Raw genomic sequence first — 20373 nt, 5'->3', positions numbered from 1 at the left:
AAGAATAAAGGGGAGGTGGAAATGGTGATAATAGTCCAGTATGATAAAATACCAACAAGCCTTTTTTTTTAAAAAATTAAAGAGCGCTCAAGATGTCACTCAGTAACCTTCAGGATCTTTGTAACTCTTTAATTATTATATTTCTCTTTGAAATACCATAATAATAATAGCCAAGCTTTATTTTCTGTCATCTACAAAAAACATTTAGCAATTCTAAAAGTTGCTGACATCATATAAAAGTTGTCATCCCCTCTTCATCCAACCTTCTGCACACTGATCCTTCCTTGAATCAAGAGCTCTCATGAAAACAGGTATTAATGTGTGGTGTTTGAAGCTATGCAGCTTTCATTGCTGGATTTGGGCGATGTGTGGTGTTCAGTATAGTCAGTAACACCACCACACAATGCTCATTTGGAGGCTGTGGTAACAGAGTTCTCTGCTGCTCATCCCAAATAAGCAATGTTGGCTTTCAGAGCTTACAGTGCCATCCATTTAAACAATACAGTAGTTGAGCATGTGCAGAGTTTGACAGTTACAGATCTATAGGAAATGAGTAAAAATGTTCTTAGGACTCAAACTGAAATGTAAACTACTTCCTCTGATATAACAAATGTTTCTCTGTTGACTAACACAGATAGTTTTAACATGTATTACCTGTCCACATCCAGGGGCAGTACATAAAAAGGGTTTGTCATCACTCATATTCCACAGGTCCTTGTATTACCTACATTGAAATAACAAACATCCAGTGAGTCAGGGCAATTGCTCTAACTCAACAAATTAACATCCTCCACAAATGCAAGAAGAAAGTCTGTGTGTATTGGTATTTCCCCCTTATTTTATATCACCATGTCTCAAAAGCAGCAGTATTTCAACAAACACTCTAACAGTTTTGAAGGAAGGCTTCCAAAATCATGTGAGGAACACCATGAAAACCAAATAGTTTATGGTATTTATGTCTCTCAGATGTGAAACTGAATCTGACACATGCATGGCACTCTGCATGGCAAGCTGGAAACGTTTCTGCAAAATATAAGATATCCAACTGTGGTGGCCCACTTGCACAGATGAGACTTCTTCTGCTCTCTACAGCCCCCACATCCCTCCAAATCTGCTATGGAGGGTTGGGAAACCTCTGGAAAAGGTGGGGGAAGGAGGACAGGAAGGGGAACTCCCACTGTGTCTGCTGGCACAATGTTGGAACTTGCTCACAGAAGCTGTGTTGTAAAACAAAATATAAATGTATTAAAACATGCACATATATATGTACCTGGCAGATTTCACATGTAAGCCAAATTTCATAAGGTAAACGATTTATTATAGCCTCCTTTTCATGACAGTGGTTCTGCAAATCAAGAAGGGAAAGTCAATTATTAGCTGTTTTACTACAGCTTAAAGGGTTGGAGTCGATGAACCCGATTTACATGGGAATGGTATTTTCTGCTTCAGTGCCTGTAGCTTACTCTGGCATCAAACATTCTCTAAGAAAAAGATTGTCCTTACCGATTTCCCCAACAACATTATGGCATAGATTAGACTAGAGGTGAGTTCATGAAATAATTCTGCCCCAGTAAATACTCCTGACAATTCCTGGGGTATGATGGATATGGGCAAACATGATGAACTAGATGAATGTGAATATGGAAAACTGTAAATTCTACTATCATGATGGCACTTCCTTCAGCTTGCAATCACAGAACCTTTGATGGCAATATCCATAAAAGCCTTGTTTACACATTATGCTTGCCCATGTAAACATGAACCTGGAGAAAGTCAAATCTACTCACAGGGAATAAAATGTATACTCTGGACTTATCCTTAGAGTTAGTGATAAGTCTCAGCAAGCTTCCTATGTGAACTATCCCATCTCATATCCCATCCCAACACTATCCAGGGTATCATTCTGTTCATAAGACATTAAGATGTTATCCAATCCTATCCCTTGCAGATCAGTTATACAATGCCAGTATTTATCTGGATTTGACATATACAATGATGTTCATGAAGCCAACAGTTCTTGATACAATAAGCAATATTATTAATCTTTTCTGTCCATATTTGTAGAAGCACTGAAAAGTTGTTCTTTTCAGATGAACCAAAACAGAGAAGAGAGATAAATAGTTGGGAGATAAATGGCCTTAAACATTCAGATCTGCCAATGTCACGTGCAATTTGAACCTTGGTATAATGATAAAAAGAAGTTAATAAAGGTGACCAAGACAACAAGGAGGCCAAGCCACAAAAGCTTTATAGTAACCCCTTTTTATAACCAGAAAAAAACCTATTTTTATCCTGGTTATATAATGCATTAAAATTTTCATCAGTATTTAAGCTCTAACGAACTTGAGTTTTTAATACAGCAGCCACACTTTTTCCTTGACTGTATTAAGCCTTCATTGGGGAGGTGGACTGAGCAGTGTAAGGAAAGGCCTAGTATTCGAACGAATTATGGGCTTGAATCCAATAAAATTAGTTATTACTAAGAACCCCCTGAATTCCCAATAGTATTTAGGCTGCAACTGAATACAGTGGAATTTACTTCCAAGTAAACATGCACAGGACTGCACTGCACAAGTTAGCAGGATCAAAGCCAAACTACCTTAGACAACTTTACCATATTTATAACATGTATTTTATATGCTGTAATATTTTTTAAATATGAATTTTTTTCTCGTTCACTTGTCATTGCCTTAGTCACATGGACAAATGCTTTCTGGGTTCCAATGAATATTTGACCTACCACAAGACTTTAATGAGATTAGTAATAAAGGGCAGACCCCAACATTGCAAGAACAGACCTCCACTCAGGGGCAGAGGGAGGGGTGTGTGGTAGGGGCAGACTGCCCCAGCTGTCTTCGCTGAGGGGGGTGACATTTGGCGCATTGCCCGCCCATGACTCCCAAGGCTACCAAGCTTTGCTGGCGGCATTTCCCCCTACCCCGTTTTGACAGCTGGGGGAGACTTGGAAGTAGTGGGTGGGCAGTGCACCGCATGCCTGCCATGGGCAGCTCACACTGCTCCTGTGGGCAGCTCGCTTCGTCCCCGGCTGCAGGGCGCGCGCACCACTCCGTGCACCTGAGCGGCTATCCCACGCCTGGGAGGGCACCCTCCATGCCTCGCCCCCTCAGGAACGCACCCGCTCTGGGCAGTGCAGGCATATTCTCCACCGCTGCCTCCACTTGTGCATTGGAACCACCTTCCTTTCTTTCCACTTCAGTCCAACACACTCTCCCAAATTCTATTTTTCTTCTACCAACAGGATCGTTCAATGAATCTATAGTCTGCTGTTAATAGCTCTTCCATTTGCAGAAGTCATACTCAGGATACAAATCACTATCTGTGACTTTGGTTAACCGTTAACCAATGCAGCATCAACTGTATTGCTTTCAATGGGCAGAATTCACCTAAAAAGTCCTGTCATGAGAAGCCCTGGATGAGGCCTTCCCCAAACATGTGTTCCCTGAAATTGGCTTGGGGCAGATTAGGAGACCTCCTGTAACAGTTTGCAGTGGGAGGGTAGGGGTATCATTCTGCCTTACAAACTGAAAAGCTTGTGCTGATGGAACGTTCAACATAGTGTGATAGAGAAATCCTCCTGAAGATAGAACAAGCTGCCTTAGTAATCCATACCTGCTATTGAAAAAGCCAATGTCCAAAGTCTAAAACGTGCCAAGAAATCTCCAAAGGGATAAGCTCAGTAAAAGCAATTTTAAAAAACTATTTTAAGAAGAAAAATTGATCTATAAAGAAACTGTTAGTTACTTTCTAACAAAGAACAATTAGAGGCTCTCCAGCAAAATGGCAAGTTCTATTCCAGCACTGGTGAAAGTCAATTGCTACATAATATTATAAATCCTGATATTATGGCAATTTGAGAGTGGGTTAGTAACTGTTGTTCTCATGTTACAACTCATTCAGGAGTTCTTAAATTTCCCCCCTGACAAGTGTTCTTAAAGAAGATAAAGGAACAAGAACAAAAAGTACAGCCCCTTCCACACGTAAAATGACTAGCTATCCAGTTTGCACATTATATTTAACCATGGTTTATTTTTAATTATGATTTAATGTTAATGAACAACATATTACTGCACAGTGCTCAAAAGTCCTCACCTCACTTCTCCCCTACTCCAGGAGAGAAGCAAACCCAAGGATGGTTCAGAATGAAATGCCAAGCAGCAAAATATAAGCTAGCTCAGGGGTAGGCAACCTAAGGCCCGTGGACCAGAGCTGGCCCAATCGCCTTCTCAATCTGGCCCGCGGATGGTCCAGGAATCAGCATGTTTTTACATGAGTACAATGTGTCTTTTTATTAAAAATGCATCTTGGGTTTATTTGTGGGGCACAGGAATTTGTTCACCCCCCAAAAAAAAATATTGTCCGGCCCACCACATGGTCTGAGGGACAGTGGACCGTCTCACGGCTGAAAAAGGTTGCTGACCCCTGAGCTAGCCAGTACAAGTGAACAACTCATTATTTTACATCACTGGATAGTGCCCCTGAGCCAAGCAATAGCACAGCGACCACCATAAATGCAAACACAAAGGCATTGCAAAAGAAACCTTTTCAAAGCAGAGGTAGGCAATATTTTAGTGTCCAAGGACAAGATAACAAGAGCAGAATCCATGCATAGCCTGCTCTTTTAATTCCTTCTTTCTAATGGTTTTTATTAAAGATTTTCTTGGGTAACAAAAAGGTATTTCATTGCATGAAGGGCAAATAATGGCCCCTTAAGTCCAGGTGGTATTTTATGCTATTACTAAAAAAAAAAAGTGGTGTTATGAGCCATTAAACCTCGAAAATACACTTTTCCCAAAAGGTTTCCACAATTTTGGCCACTAGTGTAGAAATTATTCAGATACTCTGAAAGGAGGGAAATTTCTGTATTTATAAATCACTGCTTCTTCAACAAACACACTATATATTTATATCCACTTCTGGTAAGATACTTTGAGAAATACATCTGTTATAAAATTTTGCTTTCAGTTTAAGTGCATTCCTAAAGACACTACTAAATAAATATCATAATTAAGGGAAGCCATTCTGAACTGTTCAGAAGCCATTCTGAACAGTTTCTTCCTACTACACCAGGAGTGCATATGAAATATTTTCATCTACCAATACACTAGAATATTGACAATAACTGGGGAATTGCAAACTGCAGTAGGTCAGTGGTTTTCAGTTTTTCTACCTTCAGGGACTTTTTCTATATCAACTTGTCTAACTAGGGAACCTCTGGACATTTCTGAAAATCCTAGGGCTCTTGGGCCTTGCTGTCACCCCATCTGAAAGAACCGTACACCCTAAAACACAGACAACATTCTCTTGGGGTTGGGAATTGCAAGAGATATATGAGTAGTGGCTGCCAAGCCACCTTTCAGCAAAACTTTTTTGCCTTTAGCATTCTTCACATTCACAAACTGCTAATAAGCTTTTTAAGCCTCAGGTTCTCCCAGAACATAGTTTGAAAATCAATGAAGTGGATTATCACATAATTTTCCAGCAAAACTCTTTCAAGGCTCAGCAAATGTTATAAACCTTAGCTTTATATCTTAAAATACAGTTTTCCAAGTATCAATACTTTTGTTAATGCCGGCTTCCCCACCTTCGTATGCTAGATATTTTGGAGTACACAACTCTTATCACCCCCAACCACCATAACCAACAGTCAAGTATTATAAAACTGTAGTCTAGCAACTTCTAGAGGGCATCAGGTTGGGGAAGCTCTTAGCTAAGACTAATTGTTTTCACAAGGAAGCCATGTTGGTCTACTGCAGCAAAAACAAAGAGTATTGTGTCACCCAGAAGACTTAAACAAATATTATGGTACAGTATATGCTTTAATGGGATAGAGTCCACTTCTTCTGATGCATGAAGTACTGTCCTAATTATTTATTTTATGCACACCCACATGTACATTTGAGGGTGGGACCGGATTGTAAACAGTAAGGAAAATGGGAAAGCAAAGGCAGAAATAGTTATGCTATTAACAGTGACCATTCACAAAGCAGTGTTGATGATAACACAAACACTGTTGTGGCATTGATAAGTTAATCAATAGGTGTAATAAAAACCTGCCATCCTAATTCATGCTACAAGTGATAGAACTAAACCTCCTGATAAAATGTGGCAGATTGTCACTTTGTTCAGCAACAGTCATTCCCCCATCCTCCTCCCAAATGACTGGGAGGATTTCAGAAGCCTTTGCTTCTACTTTTGATTAATTGAGGTTTGCCATGTCATCTGCACCAACAATGTGTGCAAGTTCCTCTAGTGTCTTATATGACCACATTATAACAACTTCAGGTGTTATTGTGCTACATGCATTTGATAAAGTATTCAATTAGTTACAAACCTGCTTGCCATGATAAACTGCTTGTTTCTGGCAGGGTTTCTAAAACCTTTTAAGCCAAGACATCCCTCTAAACTTGCTCTTGCTACTTCCAGGAACATGCCCAGCACCAAGTATTTGTTCCCATATAAACACACAAGGAGAAATTTTCCTTTAATTATGTGACATGCAAACCTGCTGCTGCGCAAAAGTACCTGCTTCCTGAAACATGTTGTCCCCATCAGCCCAATCATCTCATGCAAGGCTGTCTTGCCTCTTCTCTGGAGACATCAGTGAATGCAATGCCAGAATTCTGCTAGGATGTATTAATCTGCCTGGCTCAGGATCCTCTGCCTCTCTGAAACTATAAACACATCCGCACTCTTCTGTGTCAACAATCCCAGTTTGAGAATCTACTGATTCTCTTGATTTACAGAATTATCTTTATCTACAGAATGCATCTTGGCCACCCAATCAGAATGATCAGCATGCTCTATAACATAACAATTACCTTACACTTTAGAGAACACTAAATAATTGTGTATGTGTTCTGTGTGTTCGTTCTATAGTTAGTTTATGCTGCTACTAAAAAAAGCAGCTTTGAAATTATAGAAACTCCCATCCCATAATCATCTACCACAAGCCAATGGGAACAAGGAGGTGGGTTCTCTTAATGGAAAAACTGATGACAGAATTCTACAATTCAATAAAGATATTTCTATACTCCAGAATCATATACCCAAGAAAATTCCTCAGAGATTTAACAGAAGATGCAGAATTAGTTATTTTATATAAAGGGCAATGGGGAAAAGAATGTACACAAATACATCTGACCTAAAACGCATCATAGTGGTAATGAAGTAACTTACAGAAAAAGTTTGTTTTGAGATACCAAGGTTGTAAAACTTTAAACAACTGAGATGTTGTATTATGCTAACTTCACACAATAAAACCAGGTGCTTTGCATATGCTAAGTCAGAAGGCAAGGCCTGTCATTTTCTTACTGCTCTACGGGAAGCAAATGCTCTTTGGCTGAAGGATGGGATGAAAAATCCTTAAATAAATGAATACAGTACAGAAGAGGCTTCTCCAATTTCCTTTTTATCAGTAGACTATGAAGAACCACAACATAACTTACCACTACTACTTTATCAAACACTACCTATCAGGGAAGTAAAATGTGGAATGAAACACTGTCTGATAACTAAGATTTATGGTACAACAAGCAGTTGCCTTAGTAGCAGCCTACCAGCAGCCCCTGAGTGATCTCTCTCAACACAACACACTTCAGCAGCTTCAGGGAAAGCAGCATTTGGGCCTGAACACACCATGTGTTGCTGCTGAAGTTCTGCCCTCCTTCACTTTGGTGCGGAGAGCACAAAGCCTAAGCCTGAGTATTTTTTTACAGCCCCCCAACTAAGTGTAACTGTTTGCACTCATTTACCTGCAGCAAATGGATGGGGACAGTTGTGTATGCTTCAGACCCCCCAAGTGTCCCTATTTTCCAGGGACAGTCCTGGATTTACAAAAGCTGTCCTGGCTTGTGGTATGATCCTGGTACTTCCAGCTCTTCCTTAGGACGTCCCTAACTTTCTACAGGAGCGTGGTCCTCAGGAAAAATTTCGCAGGTGTCCTCAGCATCCACCCTTCCTCAACTGGGAGGAAGGGGGGGCAGGGGGAAGGAAAAAAAGAGAAAAACAGAGAGGGGGGAGGAGCAGAGAGAGACCAGGCCTCACGGCACCCTCCATCAGCGAGAACTATCCTATATGTATGTGTCTGTACATTTCTCTCTGCAATGCAAGCGTTTCCCTGCCCCCCACAAAAAACCCATCCACTGTGAACTGTTCCAGCAACACGCCGGGCGCTGCGTGTGTGTCAGGCTCTTTTATAACGTTCCTTCCAGGGAGGTGATGGAGTGGTCGGCACCAAGGGCAATGGGGAAACGCGGGGGGGGGGGGGAGGGAAGAGAACGAATGGTAGGAGCCAAATTCGGTCTGCCCACTCCCCCCCACCCCCGCCGTTCTGTGACAGTTAGTGGCGGCGAGTAACGGCTTCCCAAGCTCGCGGCGTTCTACGGTCAACAGGCGCAAAAAAATAATAAAAAAATCCCACCCACCCCGCTCAGTTCTCTCTATGCAGAGCAGCGGCGCCGCCATGTTTCAGCCTGCCAGGCTCCCCCCACCTCCCCTCAAAACAGGGCCCGGCGACTTCCACCCCTAGCCCAGGCTCGGGTAAGGCCACACCCCAAGCTATTACACACAGAAAGAGGCAGCGGCTTCTCCACCTCCTCTGTTTACCACCATAAAAAAGGCCACACACACACACAAAACTCACCCCTCAAGACCGCCGGGAAAGCCGCTCATTAAAGCCGCCCGTGTCCCCCACAGGCTTCCGTCACATCTCGCGGGAACTCACTGACACATCTCTTTCTTTCTCGCTCTCTTTCCGTCCGGACCCCCTCCCCTCGCATCCACCACCAACACGCCGCCGCCGCCGCCTTACCCCGTAGGAAAAGATGCAGCCAGTCACGTGACAAGGCGCTTTGGCGGGGAGGGGAGGGTGGTTCTGTGGAAGGAAGGGACAGAGAAGACACACACGCGCACTGGCGCCCGAAGCGGGTTGACACGTGGTTGTGGGCGCCGCGGGGGCGGGGCCGCTGACTGAACCTCCGTCCGGAAACAGCCGAGCGCGTTCGTCAGCCTCTCGCTCGCCACCCCCCCCCCACCTCGCTGCGCGCGCCTTCTCCGTGCGCCGGAAGCTCTGAGTCTGAGCAGCAGGCAGGGAGAGTTAAGTTACTCGCCCATTGAATGTGCATGAAGAGGCTTTTGGGATGATTGCGGGGTTTCTACATGTGTACACGTGAAGTGGGATTCTTGGTCTTGTTGTTCAGTCGTTCAGTCGTGTCCGACTCTTCGTGACCCCATGGACCAGAGCACGCCAGGCATGCCTATCCTTCACTGCCTCTCGCAGTCTGGCCAAACTCATGTTAGTAGCTTCAAGAACACTGTCCAACCATCTCATCCTCTGTCGTCCCCTTCTCCTTGTGCCCTCCATTTTTCCCAACATCAGGGTCTTTTCTAGGGAGTCTTCTCTTCTCATGAGGTGGCCAAAGTACTGGAGCCTCAACTTCAGGATCTGTCCTTCTAGTGAGCACTCAGGGCTGATTTCTTTGAGAATGGATAGGTTTGATCTTCTTGCAGTCCATGGGACTCTCAAGAGTCTCCTCCAGCACCATAATTCAAAAGCATCAATTCTACGGCGATCAGCCTTCTTTATGGTCCAGCTCTCACTTCCGTACATTACTACTGGGAAAACCATAGCTTTAACTATATGGACCTTTGTCGGCAAGGTGATGTCTTTGCTTTTTAAGATGCTGTCTAGGTTTCTTGGTCTTAGGCATCTCCAAAGTCCAAACTCGGCCCTCCAGCTGTTTTGGGACTACAACTCCCATCATCCCTAGCTAACAGGACCAGTGGTCAGGGATGATGGGAATTGTAGTCCAAAAACAGCTGGAGGGCCGAGTTTGGGGATGCCTGTAGATACTTGCAAGAGGGAAAGGACACGTCCTCCCCCTCCACCATATAAATCTGCCTTAGAATCATAGAACTGTAGAGGATTGTCTAGTCAGGGTTTCCCAAACTTGTCTCCAGCAGTTTTGGACTACAACTCCCATCATCCCTAGCTAGCAGGACCAGCGCATGGGGATGATGGGAGTCGTAGTCCCAAAACAACTGGAGACACAGGTTTGGGAAACCGTGGTATTCCAATTCCCTACAATGCAGGAATCAGTGTGGGGCTCAAACCCACCACCCTGAGATTAACAGTCCCATGCTCAACCCACTGAGCTACGTGGTGTGAGTGGAACTAGTAGGCAGCTTAGCCTAGTTCTGCCTGAGAAGCAGCTGCTCCCCATGGTTTCAGCAAGATTGCAGGGGGCTGGACTAGATGACACTTGGGGGATCCCTTCGAGCTCTACAATTCTATGGTTCCAAAATGTCTTTCATGAAATAGGGAGAGGCTTTTGCTGGAAACAAGCATACACAAGTCTCTCCTGGGGCTGTTAGCTAGCAATGGGAGTGTTCTAGCTTTCACACACACACTTAAGAGGCAGCAGGCACTGTGTAGCAGGTGGAAGTTTAAAACAAAAACAGTAAAAGCAACAGAAACCACCAGAATGACTGAAATCAGCTTTCAAAAAATGGTTTCATTATAAGCATTTAAGTGCTATTATTTCCATTCCCTGATGTTTGGGTTATTTTTACTATAAGCCTGTAGGTCAGCATTATTCCTGTATTTCAAGTAGGACAAGGCTGTGAAAGTGCTGGGCTTTCTAAATAACACGGTCAGTGTTTGAACCAGCTCACATTTAGCCTAACCCCCGACCCTAACTACTGCATACTATAATTTGGTTTGCTGCTTGCATCTTTAATTATGAATTTCCAATTAAATGCAGCTGAATAATTAAAAGGTGCTGGCAAGTACATCCTTATACCTGTACACCTGGAAAACATTAAGTGTTTTCAGCACTGTTTCTTTGCCTTCTGCAGCAGGGTCTCTACAGTATGGTGACTGACTGAGGAAAGACAGTACCTTTCAATGATTATCTGAATAAATTCCAGCTTTTCCTTGTTATTTCTAGGCCAGAAAGCAGCAAAGCAACAAAAGCCAAGCTATTCCAAGAAAAGAAATTGAGTTCCATAATTTATAATTGTGGAAGCCAGGTTCGCTGCATGATAAAAGCTGAAGTCAGGTGTATAATATGATCTGTCAAGATTTACAATACTGTTGCACTGAGTTTGTCTCAATTTCCCTTATCTGGATTTCCCCTTCTAAGGTATTTCCCTTGCAGTGCTTGGGAAAACTTTTGACTAAGTCAAAACACAAACATGACACAAGCAGAGTTTAAACTTGTTACCATCTTTAATTAAGCTGCTTTGGAAGTAGCATACATTCCATGATAAACATTTTTCGAACCCAGGTTCACAGAATCACATTGTAGTTCATTAATGCCAATGTTACAAACAGATCTCTTCACATGGCAAACAAGATCAAAAAAGCAACCATCAGACAGAAGAGACCCATGGCTTCAGACAGGGCAAATCCCAGAATAGCATATGAGAATAGCTGCTGCTTCAGAGAAGGATTTCTGAAATAAAAGATAAAGGTCATGTTTGCATTTACAGTATTCCGAAGCAAGTCTTTTTAACAAATGCATCAATATTATAATCTATGCCAAGAAAAAAAGTTACCAGCTTATGGAGCAAATTGTTTACACAAAGGGTTTAATAATAATAATAAAAAGTTTGTGTGCAAGGCTTATTACACGGCAACTAAACAATAATTTACACAAGTTTCAGCATGACTTCTCAGCCTGCAGCTCAAATGACTGAAAAGGCTGAGAACCATGTAGCTGTTGCTGAAAGCAATGCTATTTGGCAGGTGTAAACATGTGAAGTGCATAATCTTAACATTTCCTCCGGGAAAAGTGGGGAAACCTTTAGATCGTTCTACCTACAACTCCCATCAGCCCTAGCAAGTGTGGCCAGGGACTATGGGAACAGTAGTTCAGCAACATATGGAGGGCCAAAGTCCCCTCTACCTGCTCTGAACAAAGACAAGCACCAGCAATTATGTAATTTCACTGCTTACTCAATTTATTTTCACAGGACTTTGTTGATCATTAGTACCAGTTGCTTGTATTTATTGATTTTATGGCTCTGTTTTACTGTATTTTGTACTGCAATTTTAATTTTTTTTTTTACTATTCCGTCTCATAATTTGAAATGAAAGGCTGTGTATCTTTTAAAATATATATATAAAAAACAACACCCTAAAGCCACTCAGAAAGTGGGTGGTTGTGGCTACACAAGACTTACCACAAGAGTAATTTCAGCTCCCTCTTCCCATGGAAAGGTAAACCACCAAACCTTTTAGTGACATTGTGTGGTTCCTTCTCAGTTTCCCAACACAGTCTCTACTTAAACTTGAATCTGATATTTTGGCCAAAGCCACTGACATAGTATGCTGTAATTATACAATCCAGAAGACTATTTAAGAAGTTTAGAACTGGGAAATTAGAATACCCCTAATGCATGCAATCCCCCATTAGCACTAGTAACTATAATCCATTTTATAGAGAGAGGTTTTAAAGACCTCCCACTTTCAGTTGAATAGTTTCAATTGTGAAAGTTAGAAATAAAGGACCATTACCTGGCATAGCCAATGATTAAACTCCCGAAGACTGTTCCAATACCAGCACCTGAACCAGCCACTCCTACTGTGGCAGCACCAGCGCCAATAAATTTGGCAGCCGTGTCAATGTCCCTGCTGATAGCACTAGTTTGAAACTCCCTTAGTGCTAGTTGACTGCCAGTGTTCTGAGCACCAGTAAGGAAAGTTGTGTTGCCCTGAAAGAAACAATAAGGATTGGATTACATTCGGCACAAGTATTTGCTATAGATTTGTACTATGAAAGTCACACGCTTCTACAGCAGGGAAGGAAAGGGGAGCTTTAAGACACATTTCTTTGGACAGGTGAGTGAGAAGATTTAGAATGTGTTAGGTTCTTCCTAGATTTTTTTCCTAAAAAAAGAATCATGGGGGAAAGTGGCCAAAGCAATTATGATTCTGATGTCCCACTTCTGCCCACCTGGAACCATCGACAGCATGACACAATCCCACAATCCAGGAAGAATTAATCCTACCGGACTGAAATTCTGCAACACAAGTTTAAGCCATCTACTGTGCATTTTGCAATAAATGGCTTGAAGGCATATGGAGGTGGGGCAGAACCTAAATTACTCTGACTCTGAGCAGTACCTAGATTGGAGACCTCTTAGAAACGAAGCAAAATATAAGCAGCTTCAAGATCCTTGGTATAATAATAATAATTATAGTAATAATAATAATGTTTATACCCTGCCCATCTGGCTGGGTTTCCCCAGCCACTCTGGGCGGCTTCCAACAAAATATTAAAATACAATAGTCTGTCAAACATTAAAAGCTTCCCTAAACAGGGCTGCCTTCACATGTCTCCTAGAAGTCTGGTAGTTGTTTTTCTCTCTGACATCTGGTGGGAGGGTGTTCCACAGGGCGGGTGCCACTACTGAGAAGGCCCCCCTGCCTGGTTCCCTGTAACTTGGCTTCTTGCAGTGAGGGAACTGCCAGAAGGCCCTCGGTGCTGGACCTCAGTGTCCAGGCAGAACGATGGGGGTGGAGACGCTCCTTCAGAAGCAGAATACAAACAAACACTTTACTACCCGTACTCAGCTGCAGGTCTGTGTTGTTCCAAGTTAAGACACTAAACACAAGGCAGCATGTGTTTGTCAAAAACTAAAATCTGACACTTTGTTGCAAGTTTTACTATTACAAGGCAACAGCACATGGGCTCACCAGATCGGTTAGGAAGCTACAGAATTGTTTAAGGTACCTCTCCAGTCCTGGCTTCTGGCCTAGACAACACCGTTGCAGAAATTGGTCTGTATAGAATTCTTGATCCAGTGCGCATCTGAAAAAGGGGGAGGATGAACAAGTGTGTTAAAGTAGTGGACACTCACAAAACTTTGCAACCATAGCCTTCAAAGCAATAACTACACAACATCCCAGCAGCTTTTGGATTCCTGGGATTTAGTTCTCTTTACAATCACAGTTCAGTAAGTCCATCCATTGAGGAAAATTCATGCTGAGTACACTGACTACAGCTAAAGTCAATGCCACTGAGAAAAAAAACTGCTCTTGAAGTCTGACCTTCACTTTTGGCACATGTGGGTTGGACAACACAGCTCATCAGAAAACCTAGTATTCCCATACGGTATTAAAGTGTTTTTGCTGTTGAGATAAGGATCTAGTTGGGACTCTAAGCAAATTAACCTTGAAGGATCTCCTCCATTTCTCTCCTTCCCGTGTTATCAAGCATTAACGCCATAACCGGCAGCAAGATTTCAGAGACAGCTCATCTTTGGTAACTAACTTTCTTTTAGGACGGATTTCAGAGGCAGGTTAAGAGTGGGGAAAGTGTTTCCAGGTGATATTTTATTTTAACAATCCTATCTGCCCTTGTCTACAACATCTCAAGCCCACGGCACATAATTCCTGTTTGCCTTCATTCTACAGGTACCACTAAGAAAGCTCAGAGCTCCTGCAGCACACTGTCATTTATATGTTGGCACACATTGCCTAAGGGGCTGCAACTCTGCTGTGCTCAATGACCTTCAGGTCGCTCAGGACCCTACAGGTCTGCAAAAGCAATTCTAATATTTTAATCCTAAGAACTATTAAAAGACAGGCCTGGCAAATTCAGCCTAACTCATTTTGTGGGGCAACCAAGCAATCCAGGTTTCAATCTAACACCCTAAGACCACCCAGCGCCCTCAGGTAAGCACCCCCAGCCCAGGAAACCAGTTCCCAGCGAATCCAGCAACACCCCTCTTCCGTGCCATAAGTCGACCTGTCGATTGACAGATCGACCTGTCAATTAACCCTAGCGGCCTAGCCCTCCAAGCACAGATTAAGAGGCAAGGCCTAATGAATGAATGGCTGAGAAGCTGCTGCGGCCTGTTCTTGCCCTTGGATCACCTACTCGCTTAAGGTCACCCAGTTCCCCCACCCCCGCCCTCTTTCTGCAGCAGTGGGCCAACTCGGGGGGGGGGGCATTTTGCATGGAGGGCCGCATCGTCCTTAAACTTATGCATGAAATGATGACAGACGTGGAAAGGCAGCTTCGCTGTGCAAGCACAGACAGCAGCGTCGAGGGCAGAGGAGAGAGGCATGAGACGAAAGTCTCCTTGCAAGAAGCACCATTAAGGCACATGCCCTCCAAATGAATGACTCAACGGGGATCGCCTCTGTCTGTCCCAGAGTCCATATCCCCAACCCCACTCGATCATCAACGACCACAACCTTTTGCAAAGGAAAAAAAAAAGTCAAGGGCAAAAGGGGGAAGCGACCCACCCTGACCAATGCGCAGGGGCAGCGCAGGCCCCGCTGCCAACTCACCAAGGCGGGGGACCCGGCGGCGAGCTTGACACAGGCGAACATGGCTGCGGGCGGGCGGGCAGGCCGGTGGAGCAACGGGGGGTGCTGCGCGGGCTGGGGGGGGTCCCGGGTCTGGGCCGTCTGGCTCGCTGCAGGGGAGGAGAAAGGAGGGTTTTAGGGAGTCCGGCCGGCAGCGCTCTCGGAACGGGAGGAGGGCTGAGCTCCCCGATGGAGACGGATATAAAGAAGGGGGGGCGGGCCTACCTCGAACCCGGCGGCGGCGGCTCCTCCGGCTGAGCTGGTGCAGCGGTAGAGGTCGAAGGGACTGCGAGCTCTCCGCGCAGGCGCGGCGACAGCGCTGGAGGGGCGGAGCGCCCGGATGAGGAGGGGCGGGGAGAGAGGAAGTTTAATAGGAATTAAAAAGGAGGCGAGCGAGACGTTCCCAAGGTCGCTTCCGTCTCGACTTTCATCCATAATATTGTGGTAGGAATAAAAGGAGGAAAGACTGCTAGCCGTATCGACAAGGGGGAAAATAATGCGCTATAATATAATATTTATTTATACATACATACATACATACATACATACATACCCCGCCCATCTGGCTGGGTTTTTCTAGCCACTCTGTGCGGCTCCCAACAGAATATTAATACAGTAATAGTAATGGAGAGGATGCAGAGGACTTCTGGAAAGTCGTGTACTTTTCATAACTGCAGGATGGGATGCTTCTGTGCAAGAAAGGCAGAAAATGCCACAGATTGCTATTTTCTTTATGCCAGCGATTTTCTTTTTGCCAGGAAAGTGGGTGGGAGAAATCCCAGTGTCCCACCAGTTGAATGCTTCCTGAAAGCATAGAATTGTACAGTTGGAAGGAACCACAAGGGTTACATCTCATTCATCCCGCTGCAATGCAGGAATCTTTTGCCCAACGTGGGGCTCGAACCCACGACCCTGAGTTTTAGAGTCTCATGCTGTACTGACTTAACCCAGCTTTTGCCTGCAGCTATTAAAAGTGCAAAAGCCTTATTGGGAGGATGGGGGAAATGGTTAAGTTCCATGCTGCATGTGGCATAATACGATGATGGTTGTGCACAGGTGCTCATCTCACCCCCTCGTTATTAGGCATTATGCGCTCCTCTCTCCAAATGCATCTGATAAGGTGGTCTGCAGTCCACAAACACTTCTGCCATAATAAATAAATTTGTTGATCTTTCATGCAATGCAAAACCCTTAGTCACTTTTGCTGCAGGAGGGTAATTACAGCTTCCCCTCTAGAAATTGCTCAAATGAGGAAATGTAGGCTTGAATGCAATGGCACCTGTGCATGGAAAATAGATCAGAACAGCATAACCCTCTTTTGGATAATTTTTTCTTCTTTATATGGCTTCCCCTCAGTAAAATTATTGAGGCTGCTTACAAAACAAAAACAATCGTGGGACTTTAAAAACACAATAAGAACAGAACAAAACCACATCACATACCAGCAAACATAAAGATTCCCCTAGCGGACACAGGGGAAAAACCAAACTATTTGCATCTCAGCTTAAAATTACACTGAAAGAGTGAGAACATAAAGTTCATTGAAAACCACATTAAAACAGTGAAGGCCTGGAGTTGGTTTTAAAATACAGCTTTTGCTCACTAGCGTGTCCCCTCACTGCACCCAAACAGTTGCACTGTCCAGCAAGATGTTTGGGTCGATCTAGAGGGAACATACTCGTAATGATTCAAACTTGTCAAAACAAAATAAAAACTAAAAAAATTCCTTCCAGTAGCACCTTAGAGACCAACTAAGTTTGTTCTTGGTATGAGCTTTTGTGTGCATGCACACTTCTTCAGATACACAAAGAGGTGTAGGGAGCTTCCTGGGTGCCCAGGGAGGCGCTGCCGTGCGGAGGCAACCCCCTGGGGGCGGGGCGTCCTGACGCATGCGCCGTGACGTCATGATGCATGCGTCAGGACAGACTGTCCATCCCGCCGGCGCTGCTGCTCCAGCGGTGACCCGCCGAGTGAGCGCCGGCTCCTGGGGCTTCCCCGTCCCTGCTACTTTAAAGCAGCACTGATGGGGCAGCCCCACAAGCCGCCGATTGTGCGGGGCAGCCCCATAGCGGCGCCCAGCGGGTGCACCCCGGACGGGCAGCGGGGCGGAGCGGCTTCGCTCCGCGGCTAGCTCGGGGTCCACCAGCGGGGCGGGGGCTGGCCCAAGTGTCACCCCCTCCCCTGGAACATGGGGCGGACCGCCCCCCGCCCCCGTGGATACACATGCACATGAAAGCTCATACCAAGAACAAACTTAGTTGGTCTCTTAAGGTGCTACTGGAAGGAATTTTTTTATTTTGTTTTGACTATGGCAGACCAACACGGCTACCTACCTGTAACTGATTCAAACTTGTGTTTGGGAACAAACCCGAATCTTTCACTGTTTCAATGTCACACCCTCCAAGTGTCCCTATTTACCAGGGACAGTCCCAGATTTACAGAAGTCGTTCCAGTTTCTGATTTGATCCCAGGAACAGATTTCACCTCTACCCCACCACTATGGCTCTGGGTGAGCAGTAAAACCAGGTGAATCTCTTGTTGCCCCCCACAAGCTTCAGATCGCACAACTTAACAACCGTAAAAAATCACCCAAATTCAACAAGCGGATTTTTGTTTGTTTCTGAATGCATGGCCTCCCTAAAGGATAGGTGGGGGGGGGGGAGCATAATATAGCAGAGTGAGTAGAATCCTTGACTAAAACAGGGAGACTTGGCCTTAAATCATTAGTCCTAACCTCTCAGCCTAAACCTACCTCACAGGACTGTTGTAAGAATAAAAAGGAAGGGTGGGATAAAAATGTAACAAGTGAACAATTTTGAGGGGTGGGGAATTCATGTGCCTCTGCCTGTCATTTATTGCAAACAGAACTCATTGTTTAAGAGATGCACATTTGTATATATACTGGAGGCTTTCAGTTCATCGGGATAGATTGACAGATGGAAGACACTGGCCTTGAACCAGCACTCCCTTCAGCAAGGAAGTATTCAGACCCCTGGCACAGCGTTTTCTGAGAATTGGGCCCAGGCAGAGATACCGAGAAAACTGACTATCACTGCTCCTTTGATATCGAGGAAGCATGTCTCCACAAAGTCCCCTATCCCAAATATTTAAGACCCATAATTAAGCTATTTTTTTTAAACACCACAACAAACTGATAATTCAGCACGGGTTTCCTTAGGTTTAAAAGGATAACACGCTCTTTTAACCCAAGATTTATTTCAAAGCCCTCCGCACAGCCTGCCGCGTTTGCGTTCCTGGAAGGGAACTTGTCCCTAATGTTCGGATTTGATGAACACACTCGCTCTCTGGCATGGCTAGATTCATTTCCATCTGTTTGCTTGGCATTGTTCCCGTTGAAAATGTGCGGTGCCAACTTCAACAGGGCATAGGTGTTAACCAAGCATGGTTTTGGAAGGGAGGGGGGCCCTTCATAACACAGCAAGCGCCACTTCCACTGCCAGGAGATCCCGCTGTTTGCAAATAATTCCAGCTTAGGGCCACATGCTTCATTACATGAGATCACATCTGTAGGTGCTTGTGGGCGCCATAAAAGCAACAAATTGCTACTGGAGTTCTCTTTCCGTCAAGCTCAGTGTTTGGAATATTGCATGGGAAAGTGTCACTGAGCTCGGGTGCAAGACGTTTTATACGCTCAAAACTTTCGGCAGATCCCTACTTTGATTTAACATTTTGGGGTTTGCATGGCTTGGTGGGTTTTAATTGGTACAGCAGCTTTATAGGCTTCTCAGGAGAAAGGACAATAGGTAGTCTAGGGTAGCCAAAGATGTATAATGGACATAATTTCCTAGCAAATCTGGTGCCATGTGCATTAAGTAATATTAATGCAGGTACAAGTTTCGGCATTTCTTTCACTCCATAGCCTGTGCTCATCAGCAAATGCAGTCCACTAGAAGGTGTATGTGGTTGAAATAGCAAGAGATGAAGCTATAATAGCCTTAAATATATAAACTTGGCTATGAATTCTTGGGACTTGGATATGGCCAAAAGGGTATGTGAAGTTTGGAAAGGTCCTTTGATTTGGGCCATTTGTTTATTTCAGGTTTTTTATTTATCCCCGATAGCACTTTCTGCATCCAAAACTGGGGGTGAAAGCTTTGCATTGCTTGTGAAAGCAAGAGTGCATTGCTAAGAACCTCATGACTCAAGGTGGAGAAATGAAGCATATGTCTATATCTGCTGACTTTTACATTAGTTGTTCAAGTGAATGTTAGCACTTTTGGCTTGCAAATCTTGTCCAGTCGTCACTGTACCTTCCCTCATTACAACCCCATGAGGTAGGTCACCGTTATTCCCATTCGAATTGCTTAGAGCAGGCATGGCCAACTTGGCCCTCCAGATGTTTTGGGACTACAATTCCCATCATCCCTGACCACTGGTCCTGTTAGCTAGGGATGATGGGAGTTGTAGTCCCAAAACATCTGGAGGGCCAAGTTTGGCCATGCCTGGCTTAGAGGATTTGACAATGAAGCAGTATACACATTTTAAAAACAGATTTCAAAAAATAAGATGGACATGCTGTGTATTCCTAAAAGAGAAACATTTGCCTTGGTGATGAATGATTACTTCTCCCTCTGGTGGCTGGCATGTGACCCAGCTGCCTCACCATGGAAACTTAGCCCAGTTTAAAGAGGATCAGTCAAAGAACTGTTACAAAATAAGGATAAACATATGTCTAAAGTGTATAAGTTCTTATTAGAATGGGAAACAAAAGACGAGATGGTTAAACCATCAATGACACACAATATAGGACACAATATAGACCTAAAGCTCTGGGAGAAACTTTGGAAAAGTGATCTGAAATTTACTACGTGTTATTCTCTGAAAGAGAACAATTTGAAAATGATTCATAGATGTATAAAGCAGAATCAGATATGTGTTGTAAACGTAAAGAAATGGGAGGTACCTTTTTCATATGTGGTGGATGTGCAGAAATGTGAAAGAATATTGGGAAATGGTTTATAATGAGCTGGGGAAAAATCCAGACAGAAATTCCTAGGTGCTGGAAAGGTTTA

The 20373-nt window shown here is 44.1% G+C and overlaps 2 protein-coding genes across 5 annotated transcripts in view; both read right to left on the bottom strand.

Moving 5' to 3' along the window:
• ATF2 (activating transcription factor 2) overlaps positions 1–8812 on the bottom strand; it is a 39554-nt gene extending 30742 nt beyond the window's left edge. Inside the window, exons 1-3 of one of the 4 annotated variants that reach the window (XM_033167756.1) lie at positions 8663–8812; positions 1271–1345; positions 655–724 (exon numbers count right to left, since the gene is read on the bottom strand). In XM_033167756.1, the coding sequence (XP_033023647.1) occupies positions 655–679 (25 nt within the window). In that variant the 5' untranslated portion in view covers positions 680–724; positions 1271–1345; positions 8663–8812. The remainder of the gene's footprint in view (positions 1–654; positions 725–1270; positions 1346–8662) is intronic. The other 3 variants (XM_033167736.1, XM_033167765.1, XM_033167746.1) reach the window with 3 other exon arrangements.
• Positions 8813–11226: 2414 nt separating this feature from the next.
• ATP5MC3 (ATP synthase membrane subunit c locus 3) lies at positions 11227–15442 on the bottom strand. Its single transcript, XM_033167724.1, has 4 exons — positions 15323–15442; positions 13758–13835; positions 12539–12735; positions 11227–11474 (listed from the first exon to the last, which is right to left on the bottom strand). Exons 1-4 carry the CDS (start codon positions 15362–15364, stop codon positions 11360–11362), a joined length of 432 nt encoding a protein of 143 aa, XP_033023615.1. The 5' UTR covers positions 15365–15442; the 3' UTR covers positions 11227–11359.
• Between the last annotated feature and the right edge of the window lie 4931 nt (positions 15443–20373).

This window comes from Lacerta agilis, chromosome 1, assembly GCF_009819535.1.
Source record: "Lacerta agilis isolate rLacAgi1 chromosome 1, rLacAgi1.pri, whole genome shotgun sequence".
Lineage (NCBI taxonomy): Eukaryota > Metazoa > Chordata > Lepidosauria > Squamata > Lacertidae > Lacerta > Lacerta agilis.
This window is presented reverse-complemented; position numbering and strand designations above follow the sequence as displayed.